Source organism: Buteo buteo, chromosome 13 (genome assembly GCF_964188355.1).
Source record: "Buteo buteo chromosome 13, bButBut1.hap1.1, whole genome shotgun sequence".
In the NCBI taxonomy this organism is placed as follows: Eukaryota; Metazoa; Chordata; class Aves; order Accipitriformes; family Accipitridae; genus Buteo; species Buteo buteo.
In genome coordinates, this window is record NC_134183.1 from 26,289,667 (window position 1) to 26,308,197 (window position 18,531).

The window sequence follows — 18,531 nt, forward strand, 5'->3', positions numbered from 1 at the left end:
GAGAGCTCTGTCGAACACCTGAGATCAGCCCCCAGCTGAGCTTCAGGCACGATTACGAAAGAAAACTCTAGGTAGGGGAAATCACTGTCCAGTGTCGCTGTTACTCAGATGGCCTCTCCCGAGTAAAATTGCTGCTGTTAGACACACAAAAGCTGTAAGATTTGTTGGAGAAATTGCAACTCACTTATTCTCTGCATACTTTAAACTGCTGCATTTAACTTCCTAGCACTGTAGCTGAGAATTCAACCATAGTAATAAAACAGCAAAAGGCTCTACCCAGGACTCTGAGCTGCCATTTGGCAGGAGGGACCAGCCTCTGCGCCCTTTTGCTCAGCTTTAAATAACCGCACGACTAAAGGGCACAGCCTGTGACGGGGCAGCTCTCAGCCCCAGCCCCAGCCCCCTCCACCCTCCCCGTGCCGCTCCCCGAGCCTGGCCAACCACCTCCTCTGCCCAGGGTATCCTTGGGGAAGAGATCTCCACTCGAAGATTTTGTCCTCAGTGCCAGCCTATGGGAAGCATTCAGCATTTGGTATGCTGAAGTCTGAATGTGCAATAAATTTGCCCCTGTTCCCCCCTAAGTTCAGCATGGCCCTTGTGCCCAGGCCAAGCTCAGGGGCCAGCAGGTTGGCGTGCACCCATTGTGGCATCATGCCCGCCAGCTCCCCTCTGCAGATATCACGTCAGAAGCGCTGAGTAAGAACTGACCTGGGCTGCTGCTGCCGCTGCTGCTTTTATCTCTGGTTTGATGGCAGTGGACAAAAAAAAGGTCGTTTTTTTCTGACTTCCAAATAGCAGTAGGTGCTGAAGCAGTGAAAAACAAACCCGCAGCTGCCGCTTTCTTCTTCTCGCATGAAAACTGTTGCACACATATTTACTGTGCTGATTAAACAGATCTGCTACTCTACAGTAAAGCAGGAAATTAAAGCAACGTATTTGCAATTTTGTTACCAAATTACAATTCATAAATATTTCAGAAAATAAGAGTATTTACATATACTGTTAGTGAGAGAGCGCAGTTGCTGTATGGCTGCTACTTGCTATCAAAAACCAGAGTACCATGGTGTAAGTAATGCTTACTTCACAGCAGTATCCTAAGATAACAGCACACTGAATCCACTTCTTCTGTCAGGATATATTTTTATTAAGGGTCAGTATAAACTCCAAAAGAAACTTTGAATCATTTTTGTCACTATCTACCCAAAATAGAAACAGTCTCTAAACTGACTGTAGCTGAATTTTTAAATAGCCAGGTTCCAGGCACAATGCAAATATCTGCCATTTATAAGGCTATCAGGTAATTTAAATTCATGAGCATAGCTATAAACATGTATTGATGGTCTCAGTGGAGAAATGCAGCTCTGTATTACAGGGCTAGATCCCAGACAATATTATATACAATATTTTGGCTCGCTCTTTCATGCCAACAGTTCATTGTAAATGTAGATGTATGGAAAACATTTAGCATCTAAAAATTCTCTATATTTAAGCTTCCAGCTAAAAAATAAACTTTTCAGTAATTACTACAGTAGTGTTGATTTCAAACTCGATACTAATTTACCGAGTCAGCATTATCAAGCCCATTCATAAATGCACACTTTATAACATAATGATAAATGGAGTATCCATGTAGTTATTTGAGAGTGAGCTGTATCAGACAAGCAAAATGTTAGACTTTTCTGGACAATGGAGGTAGGAATGAGAGGTTCCAGATTATGCTAAGTTTTCTGGTCTGCCCCTATAACCACGGATTTGGTTCTACTTTTATCTGACAAAATAGATTTTCAGTTAGTTTTTCACTCCTTAAACCTTGTTGTGATAGCATTACCTACTGTGTAGTAACAACCTAAATAATGTATGTTTCAATCCAGCATTTTAGCTGTCTTCAGATGCGGTGAAAACTCTACACAGTTGAGCCAGGAATACCTATTAATGCAAGCATAATTGGGAGTATGATTTCTCATGCGAAAATAAGAATCTGCAGCTCCTACAGAAAATCAACAGGATTCTTTTACTTTACAAGACATTTTGGACTACGAGAACAACACACACAATCACACTGTTCTTTCATTTTGAAAGGGACAGTCTTCTACAATGTGCAAAATGAGACATACTGTTGCAGTCAGTAAGTCTGTTACTTTGAATCTGTTAGCTGTCCCATTCTCCATTATTCTGATCATTGTTCTCCTCTTCTTCAGAATCAGCAGACACTTTCTTAATTCTCTGGATGACTGCCTTAATGCTTCTCTCTAGCTCATTAGTGGATCCTTTACTGACATCTTTCTCAGTATCTCGATTCACTTTTCTTAGTTTAACTCCTTGCCTTATGGCAGAGAGGAGGTTGTCTTTTACAGAGGCATACAGATTTGGCTGTTCCACTTTGCGAAGATGAACTTCACCACGTTTTAGTGAAGCCAAAACCTCATCCATGGAACCTGCAACAGATAAATCTATTGTTACCAGAAGAAAGAACAAGACAATCACACTTAGAGGTATAAAACCCCACCCAAGTGTTCAGGGTTCTTCCTCTCATCTTTGCTAGAGACAGCAAAAAGAATGGTCTGTTCTGTCACAGACTCTTTCAAGCTTCTGCAACAGCAGGCTCTGGAACTGCTTTTAGAAAGCAGTTAAAGCTATTATATCTTGAATTGAGAATCCAGTGCCTCTTCAACATTATACAAGGTTGTGCTCCAAGGAAGAAATTATACACAAAGGAGGATGCTTCTTTTTCATTACAACTTTATGGGCTTTCAAAAAAAACTTCACTGAACCAAAAAATCTCTTGTATTCTGTATTAGAAACAATCTACCATTCCTCCTAGCTTGCTCAAATGCCTGCTGAGACTGTCAATTACATTTTTGCTCAGCCAAGAGAAAAATGAAAGGATTTGAGTAGAAGGGATTGAAACTGCACCACTGAAGTCAGTAGGAGCCAGATCAGGCCCTAAGCAGGCAGGCAGGCAGCTCTTTTCTCTACAGACTTAAAAAATAATTCCCGTTTTACAACATGATTTAAATCTCAGGCGTGTATTTCTGAACTTCAGACCATAAAGGACACCACACTGAGAGAGCTTCCACTAGTTCTCTTGAGACACACTGTAATTTGCGTTTTACTCCTGTTGGATTCTTTGTTGCTAGCTTCAGACTGTAGGATAGGGAGGCAGTTTCCCTGGACAGCAGTCGACTCCTACAGCCATAGGTCCAGACCATCTGTGCCTCACAGCTGGAAGTATTTTTGCCATGCGCAGTGCACATAAGGTTATGTGATTAACATCAAGCACTAGAAATGCAACATTCTGCTAAATCCTGTGGTACCTTCAGAGACTGAGATGTCAGAAAAGGATAAACCAAAGATCCATCAAGTAGTCTTACAAAGCCTTCAAGTAAGAAAGTCTTAAGTCTATTAATCAAAAGGGCTGCCTGATAAAAGACGAGAATCATAGAACCATTTAGGTTGGAAAAGACCTTTTAAGATCATCAGGTCCAACCATCAACCATGCCCACTAAACGATATCCTGAAGTGCCTTGTCTACGCACTTTTTGAATACCTCCAGCAATGGTGACTGAACCACTTCCCTGGGGCAGCCTGTTCCAATGCCTGAAAACCCTTTCAGTAAAGAATTTTTTCGTAATGTCCAATCTAAACCTCCCCTGCCGCAACTTCAGGCCATTTCCTCTCGTTCTATCTCCAGCCACCTGACAGACAACACCAGCACCTGCCTCACTACAACCTCCTTTCAGGTAGTTGTAGAGAATAAGGTCTCCCCTCAGCCTCCTTTTCTCCAGACTAAACAACCCCGGTTCCCTCAGCCACTCCGCTCTAGTCAGACTAACAAATTATAAAAGAAGTTCCCCTTGGAAAGTATGTTAACACATTCAGAACACGAACCTCTCCTGGCTTTTCACGTAGAAAGACATGAGTAGTCCATGTGTAACCAAAATCAACCTGTTTACGAAGCTGTTTCAGTAAGTTCCTGTGGCAGTATTTTATCAATTACTATTACAGCAATTGACATGCTGGTTTTCTTCATGAAATAGGTGTAAACAACAAACTGGATCTCTCCAATAAACAAAAAAGGATTTTACTTATCCAAAAATAATGAAAGGACATCAATGTTAGGCTGTGAATGGTAGTAACTATTAGCTACTAGCAAGGCTGTTCCAGTAGCAATCAGACTACTTGGTGTACAACTCCTGTTGCTAATCAAAGCTACTTAAGAGTATCTGTGGTAGAGTTATCCCACGGACCTCCTAGACTGAAGTCCGCACGCTGATCCACTGGAAGCACAGTAGTTCGCCATGGTAACTCAACTGCGTCTCAGCCTTTCAGCTGCTTGTACTTCCCCACACCTTGGAAGAACTGAAAATGCTGAACTTTCCTTGGTATTTCTGCCTGTGGTTTGCCTCTTAACTGAGAGGATACAAAGGCTGCTTAGATGTATTGTGAACAGTCTGAAAAGGAAAAGGAATGTACCACATTTAGAGACATGCTTCATTCTAGCATCAGCTCCACTATGAAAAATGACAATAAAAAATTGCTGCCTTCGAACTTAGATCAATCTCCCTGACATAGTCAAAGTATCTGCTTGCTTTAGAGACAAAAATAAGCCTGTTAGCAGGATGTAACCAGTGAAGCCTTGGCAGGCTGCTGAGCTCTATTCTCATTCAAACTACTGTTTCAATTGCAGAGTTCAGCCTTCAATTACACCTGCATGATCTTGCTAACAAAGCAGAGGTGTAACAGAGCAGAATTTTTGCCCTAGGAATGTTAGTATGCCAAAGCTATCCATCTGCCTTTCAAATCCTGGTTGAATTCTGCATGAATTCTCTTAAGAAACCTTTATTTAGTAACCAAGCAAATTTTAAGTGGACACAAGCTGTGCATACCTTAGAAATGCAAGCAGCCCAACTACTAGCTCCGTAGTACATAAATCACAAACACTGAAGTGTAGCCTTAGTACAACCACAAATCTACCCACAGTGGTCTTCTGACTGGGCAGTTGATTAATTCTCAATCAAAATACCACATTCAGTTCAAAAGTTACAAAACTGTGCCAAGAACAAACCTGGTAATAAAAGTTGCTTCTCACCAAACAACATGAATAAACTCCCTCTCCTTGGAATTTCTTCTGACACATTCCTAGCTATTACAGCAGTGGGATTTTTAGTGTCATGAGAAATGCAGGTCCTGAATTAAGATCTCCACAGACCTAGTAGTGCTGTCATTAAGCACGGCTTAAACTAACTTGTAAGGCTGTACTTAATAAATGTAGGATTCCAGCAGAGACTCAAGTTCAAATGTCCTAAAAGATTGACCTGGCCCAATTGACAGCACTTCACCAAAATTGCCAACTCACACACTCTGAGCATCAGGACCCTGTGAAGTGTATCAAATGGGATACAACAAATCACTGTTACTCATTTAACATCCTGAGTTATGGTCAGTGTTATTGTATGTGGTTTCTTACTTGAAAGCTTATTAAGCTTTCCAAGAGCTTCACTCTCTTGAGCAAGGCTGCACACTATTCCTGTCTGGAACCAGAGGGAGGGAAAACAGAAAAATACAGGAAACAAAAAACCACCAGTCGATGTCAGCCTTCTTACCTATGTAATTATTTATAGACCTCCTGGATGAGTCATCCTGTTTGTGCAGTGCAGAGCTTTCTGTGGGGCTATCGGAGCTAAGGGGAAGTGGCTTATCCTCTGCTGCCAATGTTGTCTTTAACTGAAGAGGTAAGGGAGGAGGTGGGGGAGGAGGAGGTGGGGGAGGAGAGGGTAAAGGAGGAGGGGGTGGAGGAGGTGGTGGTGGTGGTGGTGAGGATGGAGAGACCATCAGTGCCTCACTATGCTTTTGTTGCTCTGTGTCACCATCAGTAACAAAAACCTGGACTGGGATATCTGCTGGGGTATTCTGATGTGAAGCTTTTAATTCTTTGGCTTCTACTAGCAGTATGCTCTTTGGCTGCTCTGGAGCTGCCCTTGCTCTCGACGAAGGTAGCGGGGACAGTACTGCAACCTGCTGAGTGATGTTTTGTGGCAACTTGGGACTGAGATGCTGGGGATGAGATGTTTTCACAACAACGTGAGCTGGACACTTCTGAAAAACAAATCATAAGGCAGGAGGTCACATCTCCATTGGACTGGCCAAAATATCAACCCCAGAGACAAAAAACCACAGAGTACAGACCTGTCCCACTCACCCATTCAAGCAGAAAATTCAACCCTGAACAGATTTAGATGAATATGAAGGTATTCCTTTCAAAGCCATTTCCTCACTTGTATTCTTTGCAACAGGTTCTGCACCTGGAAACTATACCCTTAGTGGATTTAATCCTCTTGACTCATTACACACAATCCTATTTTAGGCTATCCGAATGGTTGTCTCTGATTTGGACCATGCTCACATTTGAGCTACGGCTACTTTCTGACATTGTGTTTTGACACCATTTGGAACTACTGTAGTTCACAGTACTTGCCTCCCTGAATGTCTTCAGCCTCTCCAGTGTTTTCTGACGTTCCTGGCTTATCCAAGCTTTTTTCTTTTTTTCCTCCTCTTTTTGCTTGTCTCTCTTCTGCATTAAAACACAAGTAAGTAAAGCCTCAGTGTGTGAAAACAAGCAGCTGCCAGATCCTCCAAGGCTGCTATTCAGTACTCACTATCTGTATGCTGTGATGCTGCTGGAAGCGTTTTTTGCTCTCTTCTGCTTGTTGCAGTCTCTGCCGACGGCTTGCTTCACATTGATCCTGGTAGAACAGCAAAATTCATGCAAAGGTTAGTTCACATTTACTGTGCACCATCTGTGCCATTAACTCATGTGCACAAGCCACTAAACAGCGACTAAGGCTGAGTGCTTGGCTATGTGAAGAAGGATGGCTAAGCTCAACTAGTGGCAGATGTGAGACCCTGAAGGTGAAGTCTGTGGGACTCCTTCATGGATCTTTTGTTCTCCTAATTAGTGATAGGGTTATTCATGCTGCAGAGGAAATACACCCAGATCTGAACCAATCCCTCTGTCTTACACTTAGGTTAAAAAAAGAAGAGAAGAAAGGAGAAAAAAAAAAAAGGCAGAAACAAGCTCTGAAGAAATGTCACCCAGGTACCAACTGGAGGGAAGGGTTGCAAAGACATGAGGAAGAGGGCAAGAGGGAAGCTAGCAGGGCATAACAAAAATATAAGGCTACTTTCCCCCTGTCCCTTATTTGCCATAGCTCCCAAGTACAAAAGCCAGGGAAGCAAAAGTATGGAAAGCACAATGAATGTCTAACAGGGGTACCTTCTGTTAGTAACAAAGTGCCACAGAAAAGCTGTAGGCTTCAATATTTTCTCTGGGAGTCGCTATTTATCACTGTACAGAGGGGGATTATCCACATGGCTGGGTAAGCATTTGCAAATCATCTAGCATTTGGCTTTAGTGTTACATAACCAACAGACAGCAATTAAGTGAATGAAAACAGAAGCAAAGGAAGTGTCTGCTGAGGAAGCAGTTGAAAGCAAGAGACAATAATGGCTCACAAAACATTTCCAATGTCATTCCCATTTTGTCCAGGCTAATGAGGGGTAAAAGGCCAGACAGACTGGAGCTTAAACTCTGCTCTCTGCCCCATCAGGATTATGCAGGTGTAAGGTAAGCTCAGCTCACTGGGAAGGTTCATGAGAGTCAACTGTGATCTCACTTGTGTCTTCCTAGTGTTCTACTCTGCATGGGAAACAAAGGAAAAAACTGCCCTTTGCACAGAACTGAGAGGCTGGAGAGAGAATTGCAGCAGTTAAATTTTCCCCTCCCATTAAAAGGTAAAGTACCACTGTGTGGGTTGTCCTGTCGCTGCAGCTTCCTTCTTTGCAGGCCAGGTTTCCTCCTGTACTGCAGCTGCTTTGTAAAAGGCTGCCAGGGCAAAGCTCCAGCTGGCCACAGCAGTGCTCTGGTAAGGTTTAGCTGGTAGGGGAACAACTCCTGGGTCACCTATGTAAGTTTGTTATCTCTTAATAAGCTAGACAGGCACTTGCACCACAAAGTGGAGTGTAAAGCTGGCTCAAAATCACATCTGCCCCTCTGGAGGCCTTGGCACTGAGTCATCTTGTATCATCTCGTACGCTCCACCCAAAGCTTCCAGTTGTTTCCTGTCCATCCCTCGTGAGTCAAGACATCAGCTAAATAAAATGCACATCTCCAGGACTGCATTTACTTTTTTGTTCCTGAGGTAGGCTCTTCTCGCACAGACAGTCCCACGCTTTGTCTCCAACTGCTTAGTCTTCTGCCTCAGCATCGTCATTTCTGACAAGTTAGCGTAATCTTGTCCCATTGTCTGTTCAATGACCTTGAGCTCCTCAGGATTTTCACATGTATCATAGTAAACAACTTCATCCTGTTTCTCTAAAAAGGCATTTGGCATTTTTTTAAAAACCCAAAAATTGCCACAGTTATTTAAACATTTAAAGAACTAATGACATTTTAAAAGCCATTGAAGGCAGTGAGTTAGTTATTAGGAAGTGTAGTGCTCCAGAGCCAAGCCTGGTCCTTCAAAGTCCTAGGCAAACATGTCATGTTACTCACAGGGGTGCTTTGCAGGATCAAATTTATGCTGTTAGCATTTGTTGTTATTTAGCTTCCTCTTTCAAATGTCTTTCTGTGCTTTAACTCCTACCTTCACCAAGTGGAGCTTTCCTGGAAAACTGAAGACTGTTCTGATCAACACTGGGTGACTTATTTTACTATTCACCAGGTTTTAATTACGCAACAAGCAGGAGCAATGTTTACTTCACAATGTACACGGTAATAGAGAATTCATAAGCACAAATAAGCATAAACAAGACTGGTACCTAATTTGGTCATAAATATGTTACAAAGAGACACTTAAACTGGAATACAGCAGTAATCAAGTACCATCTAGCTATAATCACCTCTTTTTGTCATTACAGGATGTATTTTGTAATTTCTACATGTTAAATTACAACAGATTTGTGATGAATTTCAGAACCCATTTCAGCAGGTCATGATATCCACAGTTTCTATGCATAGATCTTGTAACTACAAGAGCAGTTAAGTATTTTCAATATAAGTTATTCCATATGCTAAACCAGTGCATGCACATATCACAGCTCCCATGAAAATGAGCTACCACTGTAACTTTTTTTAAACTTGTGTTATCAAATTAGTGTCTAATTAATCAGAAGACAAAACATCAGATGGTGCCACATCATCAGTGTTTTCCAATGATGCTTTCTACTATTGAGACCTGAGCAGTGAGAATCATCCTTTTTTTTTTTTTAAGTGAAAACAAAGAAGGCTATATCACTCCTGTGTTTCGACTATGTGCTTAAATATTTTTTTATTCTTACCTTTAATCTGTCTCCTTAAAGTGTCCAACTGTACAATAAGCAGCATCTCTTCATGTTTCAATACTTCAAGCTGTACATTATATAATTCCAGCTGCGTTTCATAATACTGTATTTCCAGCTCCTCCACTACAGTTAAGTTCTCTTCTTGTTCACTGAGATTCTCCATCTGTATAGCCCCAAATAGAAAATAAAAAGCATTAATAACAAAATATGCACACATGAAACATGCATGGATGCACAAATACCTGTACAGAGCCTGGCCTAACTGGCAGCTGCTTAGGCGCTTTGGTATGGAAACAACAGAACATTAGGAAAGACTTGGAGCAGAAACTCAGAGAAGCAGAAAGCCTTATTAACCTAAAGTGTAATTTTACCATAAGTCTACCAGGAAAGACTTCATTATAACCTGCACAAATAATACTGCTCCTGAAAACAATTATATATGGTGCAGTACACTACTCTTGGAAAATAAATATCAGGTACTCCTAGCAGCAGTTAGATGGCATCAAATCAAGAAGATCAGAAGATTAAAATTAAGTAAGTATCTTTATTTTGCAGTGTCCTCTGAAAATAATATCTGGTCTTTATCTCCCTAAAACTAACAATTTCAAACATTGATATCACAAATGCTAACACAACACTTGAACTGTAAAAGCATGTACCTTAACCTTTGCTAAGTGTCCTCATATGTGCAGGAGCAATTTTTAAAAAAATGGAGACATGCATTTTTCCACAGCTTAAAACAATGTTGAAAACCCAAGCTGTTTCATAGACAAAGACTTTGAAAGTCTACTCCCATGACCACTTCGGTAGATTTTGATCAGCCCTTCACAAAACAGTGACAGAAAAGGAGGCTTTGCAAGGTCTTACATTCTTCTGAAAGCCAGCTCTCTTCTGTTTCAGGCACAACTCTCTTGCCCTCAGATGCTGAAGGGTTTCTTTAGCTAACATGCATTTCAGATTTTCTAGTCGTGGCAAAGCTGATGCCCAGGTGGTTTTACCAAATCTTTCCTGATCTTGTTCCATCTGTTTGTGCATTGCTGCAGATTAAAACATTGCAATAACATATGAGAAATGCAGTGTACTAATAGCCCTTGTGTGTTTCTACTATAGCTGCAATACTAAAAATGCTGATACTATTAAACAATTTCTGAAGCTTCTTTAGAAATTACAAGACTAAAAGGTTGAATTTATGATTTTATCTATGTAAGTAAAATACTTCAGTGTACCATAGAAACATGCCTTAACATTTACACAGCAATCTACTCAGTTAACATGCTGAAATCCTTGAGGCTTGCATATCAAGCATTAAAAGCGTGCATGGTTTTTGTTCAGAGGTTTGCAGCTGTAAGTCTCAGGCCTTGATAACGGCTGTGTGCAATCCAAATGCACGTTGTAAACCAAACTGGTTAAAAGATATAAATCTTAGTGAATAAAATGCTTTTCTTAAGCTGGACACTCATCCTAACCTCGGGGTCTGCAGAGAGAGACCAGCAAAGGTGATAAGAAGAGCTCTCAGTCCCCTAAGTCGAGTATTTACACAACCTTTTGTGTAAATCATTCGGATTACCTGCCAGAGCCTTTACAGTTTCCTTGAAGTAGTTCACAGTGATATCCTGAATGGAGCACACAGCATTCTCAGCTCGCTTAGTCCATTCTTCGGCATCTTTCTGCAAAGCTGCTACTCTTTTAGGCCCCAAATTATCATACTGCAAAGATTTCTGCAAGGAGACAAAATTTTCAGTTACCAACTGGTTACCACAGTGATGCAGCCTGCATTATACTATACTTAGAGATGTTCCAAGCAAGGCAGAGCACAGTGGCAAACATGATCTTCCCCTTACCTGTCACAAAGGGAATCACTACTCATGCCTATGTATTGCCTTGCTCCTCATTCTCTAGACTAACTGAGAACCTTTGTTCCCCAATCATGACTTCACGCTTAACTTCAGATTAATTTATTTCTTAAAATATTTTTAAACTATCATCTTAAAAATAACATCCAACACAAGTGTTTTTAGTTGTTACTAAAAGTAACTCAAAACCACTCTTCTACGTGCAATGTTCTCTTCTATTTTTCCCCATGTGTTGACAGCACGTTGCACTGTCAGGTTCTCCAGTTTGGCAGTTCTTTCACACAGGAACAGTGATACAGAAAAGAAACGTAAGAGAGTATTTTCAAGTCCACAAAGTGTACATGGGTACAAGACTAGTATTCCAATGTTTTTTTTTAAAGAATTAGATTTCAAATGAGCCTAAATATCCCTTAGACTGTTTTTTTTACACAGAAACAAACTTTGTTTCATCCATTCTAATTTTCACTTTAATTTTCAGTACAGCATACTGGATATTTTATCTTCACAGATTTAGACCTTCAGTATCCAAGAACCTCAGTCTAAACTTAAAACTATTCTGCTCTTTTCGAGAACACTAACAGCTCACTTTAATTTTAACATACTATTTAAGGCAAAATCAAAATAATAAATGGTTGTCTTTTCCAGGGCATCATAACTTTCAGCATGTGCTTCCAGTTTAAGATGCACATAAAATCAAATGAATGCAGTGACAACTGACATGTTTTAATCTGTACTTCTAGTAGGTTGTAGCACCAACAGAAAACTGCTTTGTGTGCTAAGGTCTCCTCTGCCTTCTGTTCTACCACCACAACTGACTTAATCTGGTGCATCAGTATTGCTGGGGGATGGCATTCTCAACGTCACAAACTAATCCCACTGAAGGTGTATTGTGGTTTAACCCCAGAACAAGGTGGCACAACAAAGGCTACTTGGATCTCTGTAAATTCAGCCTACCAGAGACCAGAGAGTAAACCCCAGATAGGTGGAGCTTGGGGATGTTTTAATTCCTCATAACAGAGGGAAGTGGGACACTGGTGGGAAGACAGCTGCAGTTCTATTCAAGCCAATACCATGGACTCTGAGATTGTCTGAGAGTGGTTCTACCCTAACTCTAAATTTCTCAGTCACGTTTGGTGGCTTGGCAGGGGGAAAAAAAGTAGGTACAGATAGAAGTAGGGAATGTTAAGTGATTTGAGTCTAAACTGCTCCAAGAGCAGCTGATGCCCTACTACATAACTTGGCCTTTCACTTTGTAAAGACAGACCTACCAGGATTTCCAGTTTGTACAGTGTTGCCAGCTCTCGCATATCTCTAAAGGGCTGCAGTAAATACTGGTAGAATTGTGTTGCCATGGTGACCAAATCCTGATAAGCTTCATCTTCTTCTTCATAAACCTTCATCAAAGCCACCATTGTGTCAGCATTTTTATGCTGCTGAAGAACCTAGTGGGAGAAAAGGTAAATCAGACTTAGCTGCTTTGCATTTGTGTGTGCTGACTGCTGACGAGCTTTGGTGGAAAGGACCTGCCGTTTGTCATTCGATGAACAGGCAAGAATTCCCACTACACAGGAGGTGTACGCCAGGCATTCAGCAGCCACCCCTAGCTGGAAACGTCTTTAACACCACACTGTTAAAAGCACTAATTGCTGCATATTGCATTGGGAGACTGCAAGGTGTATCATGCCTAGGGCTTTCACCACAGAAATTCTAATAGCTGTGTGCAGATGACTTGGTTGCTGCTTTTTATAAACACAAATGGGAAGCTGGGGAAGTCTGTGTACTGTAAGGGCAAGTAAAGTATCCTTAAACTAGCTTTTGCATTGCTTCCACAATTACTAAATGCCTGCCAATACGAAATGAGTTTCTGGATCCAGAATTTCTGACTTCGGGCATAGAAAAATCAGATTACCATTTAAAAATATGAATTCAGAAACAGATTTCTACTCCTGATATACATTGGCAGTTAAATTTCTTTAACATTTTTATAATTTACAATAGTTCATTCTAATCTCAGTTCCAGTGATATTACACTTTGTAACTGGTAATTCTTCCATGGAACAACAGCCTTTCTGATACACTAGTCTTTAAGGTCGTCATTTGCTTCTATGACAAAATACAAAGTTGGAACCTTCCCCTCAACTGCATTTGTTTACTGGCATCAATCAAAGCTTCAAAGATTTTTCTTTGACAGCAGCTAGCAGAGACCAGGGTGTGCTCTATGTGCCAGGATAGAGTGAGCCAGCTGAGAGAACACAGCTAAGTTCCACTGAGAAACACAGACCTTCCTGGAAGGACAGTGTTTGCTCTACAGCTCTCTAAGGAGGGACGGGAATAGTGGGTATTTGGTGCTACAATGAGAAAAAGCATTAGAAATATAAGCTTGATTGTGTTGCAACTGAAAAGCACTGAAATTAAACTGTCACCTTTGCTCTTGCCCGCTGAGTCTGGGTAAGACAGCAGGAGCAAAGTTCCCAGCTGTGGAGGCATTTCCCCAGGGAAAAATCTGTGGAAGTCAGCTCAAGAGCATTTCCCACCCATCCTCCCTCCAGGCCAGGCACAGGCAGAACAGAGGAACAAGAGGATCTGAACTGCAACATTTCTGATAATCCCAGAAGTCCTGCAGCCCCTTAGGCTTCCCCAGGAGCTCATGGTAGCTCACAGTCCTAGGGCCCACCTGCAGCAATTTAACAGTCTGCTTCCCCCCCCCCCCCCCCCCACTACTGAAGCCAAATACAAACACAATAGTTCACTTTCTGGTTCCCATATTCAAAGCAAGTAGTGAGGGTCATGCTGCTCCTGAAGGATGTTTATAGTGAGCAGAGGGAAAGTATTAGTGAAATTTTAAAGTCAACTCATGAGACAATTACTCATTACAAGGGTTTGGGTTTTTTTTAAGGGGGGGGGGACAGGGGATTGGGGAATGACAACATTTTGTCTGTTTTAAAGTAAAATGCTTGCTTTTACACAATCTGATATTCTTTTCATAGAATTCTGGTTTGCCATTAGCCCAACTGACTCCTCTGGTTGTTTTAACAGTATTGCTGTTCGGTTTTTCCTTTGTCTTTGAACACACATGCAAAAAAAGTATTCACAAAATACTACTCTCCTCTATCTTGTACCAGTTATCTTCTGCATTCTTCAAAATTAATTTCCTGGCCCAAAGGATGAAGTATTTGAGAAGGACATGGATGTCAAAAGGGAAGAAGGATGCTCCGATACTTAAGGCTAGTTTAGTGCCAGAAGAGGTAGGTTCCATTTCTTGAATCTTGTGTAACTTGGTCTAGACTGCATATAATGAATTTACGTCCTCGTCAGGCCTGCAAATACAACACTCTATAGCATGTTTAGCCTTACTTATCTAAAACATAGTTGGAAATCACAGAATAACTGGCATCAAGTTACATTTGTGCTGCTTGCAAAAGAGCATGGTGGCTAGAACGTATTTCTAACTGGGCCATGAACAGTTATAGTCAGTTACAGAAACCATAGCTTTTGTACACAACACTGCACATGAAGTTCACCTAAACTAAAGTTGTCGTTTTGAAAAACTGTGTCTTTCTGCAACAGTAATGTTGTTACAGCTGTTAAATACTGAAACAGGAAACAGAAGGCTAAAGCCAACTGTCTTAACTTTCCTCCAAAGCATGACCATTTTCATAAAATACCTTTCAGCTTGCTTTGCCAGGAAATAGACTGCAGATACTGCCAGAAAACTTAACAGCAACATACTGGTGAGCTTTAAGTATCTGTATCTCTTGTTTTAACAGACTAATGCCCTGATTGCAACCATGTTACTACATACCATCCTTTAAATTCATGCTTACTACAAGGGGGAAAACAAAAAAAAAAATAAATCCAAGAACGCATATACAGCAAGAAGAAACTTATGGTACTAAAGGGAGAAAGGGCTAACATCATCGTTGGCTCACACAATAATTAGGCCAGAATTTGACACTTAAAAACATAGCACAACTTCTCTGACTACAAAACATCCATTTGGCATAGGTCCATGGCTAAGTTTGGTTTTAATAAAGAAAAGTGAGAATCCCCCAGTTATAGGCATTACTGCAAACAAGCAGTCTGAGACCTTTACAGGGAGGTTAGAAAATTGAGAGCATAATTGTACTCTCCCTTTCTGTTACCATTCTACCCATTGCACAACACTGCAGGATATTTATAGCAATGTGTTTTTGTAGGAGCGCTTGCAGCTTCAGTAAGCACCCCAATGTCGTGTACTGACTGCCCACCCAGAGCTGGCTTATTCCCTGCTTTATTAAGTGACACTTAGAAAAACTGATGGCACTCAGAACTTGAGAAAACTAGTTGACTTGGGGGTTTCCAGACAACCAAAGAAGTGTTTGTGTAAGCGCTAATCTGAACACTGGACGATACCATGAGCAAGAGGATATTAGTGACTTGGTCACCCTTGCTCACGTTACCCAAACGTGAGCCTGACCCGAGTGACTGAAGCTCTTGCAGCAGAAGCTGCCAGCCTCATGCGTGCAACTCCCAGGTGAGCAAGAGGTGCTAAAGCTGAGGCTCAGACAGGTGCACCTGCGAGCCGCGCAGCAGCACAAGACAGCGAAGGCGGTCCTACACCGAGGGAAACCTTTTTCTGCCCGCAGGGAGAGCAGGGGGTGGCCCTGCAGCAGCCTCACCGCCCGCGGGGACAGCCGCGGGCCGCTGCGATCCCTCAGGCGAGCGGGCCCGGGCCAGGCCAAAGGCGCCCGCTGGCCCCCTCGGCCGGGCTGGCGCAGGCCGCCGGCCGCCGCTGGTCCCCTCAGGCCCCGCCGGCGCTGCGGGGCGGCCCCTCCGGTCCCCCCCCGCCCCGCCCGGCCCCCGGGGCCCGTACCCGCCGCAGGGCCTCCTTGGCCCGGGCCAGGTGGCCGCGCAGGGCCCTCCCGCGCAGCTCGTGGAGGCTCTCGAAGTACTCGTCGTCGCGGTGGCGGTCGGCGGCGAAGAGGGCGTCCAGCACCACGCGGCCGCCGCAGAGCTCCAGGGCCCAGCCCAGGTAGAGCTCCAGCTCCCGGCACAGCTCCTGCATCTCGGCCTCGCCCGGCGCCGCGCCGCCGGGGAACAGCACGGCCCAAAGCCCCCCGCCGCCGGAGGCGCCGGGCAGCGCGGGCGGCAGCGCGGGGAAGGCGGGCTCCAGGCGCGGACAGACGGCCGCCAGCTGCCGGTGGACGCCACGCAGGGCCGGCGCCGAGAAGAGGCCGGCCCAGCTCTGCGGGGCCTGCGCCGCCGCCTCCGCCCGGCCGTGGCAGGTCACGGCGAACGCGCCCTCCACGCCGTTCCAGGCCACGAGGAAGCGGAGCCGCGGCGGCTGAGGCTCGGCGAAGGCGGTGTCGCGCACGGCCACCCACCCCTCCAGGCTGTCGGGCTGCGGCTCCATGACGACGGCGGCGGCCGCGCAGCCCCCGCGCCCGCGGAGCGAAACAGAAACCCACCAGCCTTAAAGGCGCCGCGCGCACCCGGCCAGGGGGCGGGGCCCTCGCCGCGCGTCACCCGCAGCTCGCGGACCCATTGGCGGGCGTCGCCCGGGGGCGGGGCCAAGGCGGGGCCGACGGCGGGGGGCGGGGCGGGCGGCCCTCACAGAGCTGGCAGGAAAATAAAGAGTGGCATTACGTGAGGGGGAAGTGAAGTCTGCGCAGGGCGCCCGTAGAGGCTCCGAGTGTGGGAAAAAGAGAAAAAAAAAAAAAAGAAAAAAGGTTATTTTTGTCAAATAAGCAGTCGTCTCTGTGAGGAGCGGTGGGCAGGGTGCACAAGACACCCAGCCCTGCGGGAAGGAGGCGGGGCATTCCCTCAGGGTGTTCCTCACCGCGGGAGCCCTCCGCCATTTTCCTGCAGCCCCGGGGTGTCCGCCGTTGACGGCTCGGGCCGCTGGCTGAGGGGAAGCTGCCGCGTGCCAGCGATTTTCCCCCCAGCCACCGTTCCCTTGAGCCCGGCAAAATTTCGCAAGTCGTCCCCTTCTCTGAAACCCCACGCTCCTTCCCTGCGCTTTAAAATGGAGATGCGCGCTACCCTGTGTCAGCCTTCAAGCCCTGGGGGTGGCAGGTGGCCCCAGGCCCCAGAGGCCATGGCCGCTAGCCACCTTGCAGTCAAATGGTGCTTGTCCTTAAGTCAGTCTCAGCCCTGCCCTAAGGTGGTCATACTTGCTGTACCACCTGAATACCGCCTCACGGGCCTCTGAGGGGAGCAGAGAGCAAAGGGGTTTTCATATAGCACATCTCTTATTCAGGTCTCACGCGCAAGGCTGAATTTAATTCACAGTAAACAGAATGTTACAGACTTTGGAAGCGAAGCAAAGCTGACGCTACTAGTTTTTCAGTAAGTTAAGGCCTGTAAGGTAGTGTAATTTAACAGTATAAGGGCAAAAATAAGTTCTTGTATGAAAAATTAATAAAATCTGACAGCATAAATGTTAACATTTCAGCAAAGGCTACATCATTTATGTGAAAACATTTCTGCTCTGATCTTACAGATGATAGAGGCACTGTCAGTGGTAATGCGATCATGACTACAAGGGTAATTAACTTGTAATGCCTTACCAAAACAGCAAACAATTGCACGGCTAGAAATGTGAGGAAATGACACCACGTTTGATTGGAAAAGGAGGAAAAAGCAGAGCTGTGTGAAGATTCAATAGACGTTTCCCCTTGCACTGTCCCCTGAGCTCAAGATGTATATAATGCAACGTTCTCAAACGTGCTTAAAAATCTCTTGCCAGCAAGGCTGGCTCAGTAGCATGTTCACAACTGTGGTTTTCAGTGGATACTGTAGCTCCAGTGCTACTGTAATCACAATAATCAGTGGTAATATACAGCCTGGTTTTTATCAGGTGAACCGCTACTGAGCACAGACTGAAGGGATATGTTCCCGTGAAAGCCCTCCCTGGGTGGGCCATTGGCCACTTTCTTCACCATAATTAGCTTTCCAGTTGTCTAGCATACACATACAGAGTGGGGATGTATGTATATGTGTAATAAGTACATGCAACATTATGATTTCTGATTTTTTTCTAAATTCTGAATTTTAATATTTTTTCTAGAATCTGATCTTGATTCCAGCTCAACCCCATTAGTAAAGCTTCTGCTAATTTAATAGAGAGAAGGACTTTGCCATTAAACATTTGCAAAGAACAGAACAGATATTTCCATTTAATTGTGCAGCAATGCTGTAAGCATCCATCCAGCCATTTGAGTTAGTTTCTGCAGGATGCACATTTTGTGTATCCCACACACGATACTCTGCCTAGCACCACAGCCTTGGAAATCACACCTAGAGTCAATGACTGCACTCTGCAGGGTTTATTAATACCACCTCAGAAAGTGAGAGGGTG

General features: G+C 43.9%; 1 protein-coding gene across 1 annotated transcript; it reads right to left on the bottom strand.

Annotated features, from left to right (window-relative positions):
* Window positions 1-1,120: 1,120 nt before the first annotated feature.
* Window positions 1,121-16,646, bottom strand: WHAMM (WASP homolog associated with actin, golgi membranes and microtubules). The gene is made up of 10 exons (XM_075045165.1): window positions 16,045-16,646; window positions 12,461-12,634; window positions 10,907-11,057; window positions 10,207-10,376; window positions 9,337-9,502; window positions 8,184-8,371; window positions 6,657-6,743; window positions 6,476-6,571; window positions 5,604-6,096; window positions 1,121-2,435 (listed from the first exon to the last, which is right to left on the bottom strand). The coding sequence occupies exons 1-10, from the start codon at window positions 16,582-16,584 to the stop codon at window positions 2,149-2,151; spliced, it is 2,352 nt and encodes a 783-aa protein (XP_074901266.1). The 5' UTR covers window positions 16,585-16,646; the 3' UTR covers window positions 1,121-2,148.
* Between the last annotated feature and the right edge of the window lie 1,885 nt (window positions 16,647-18,531).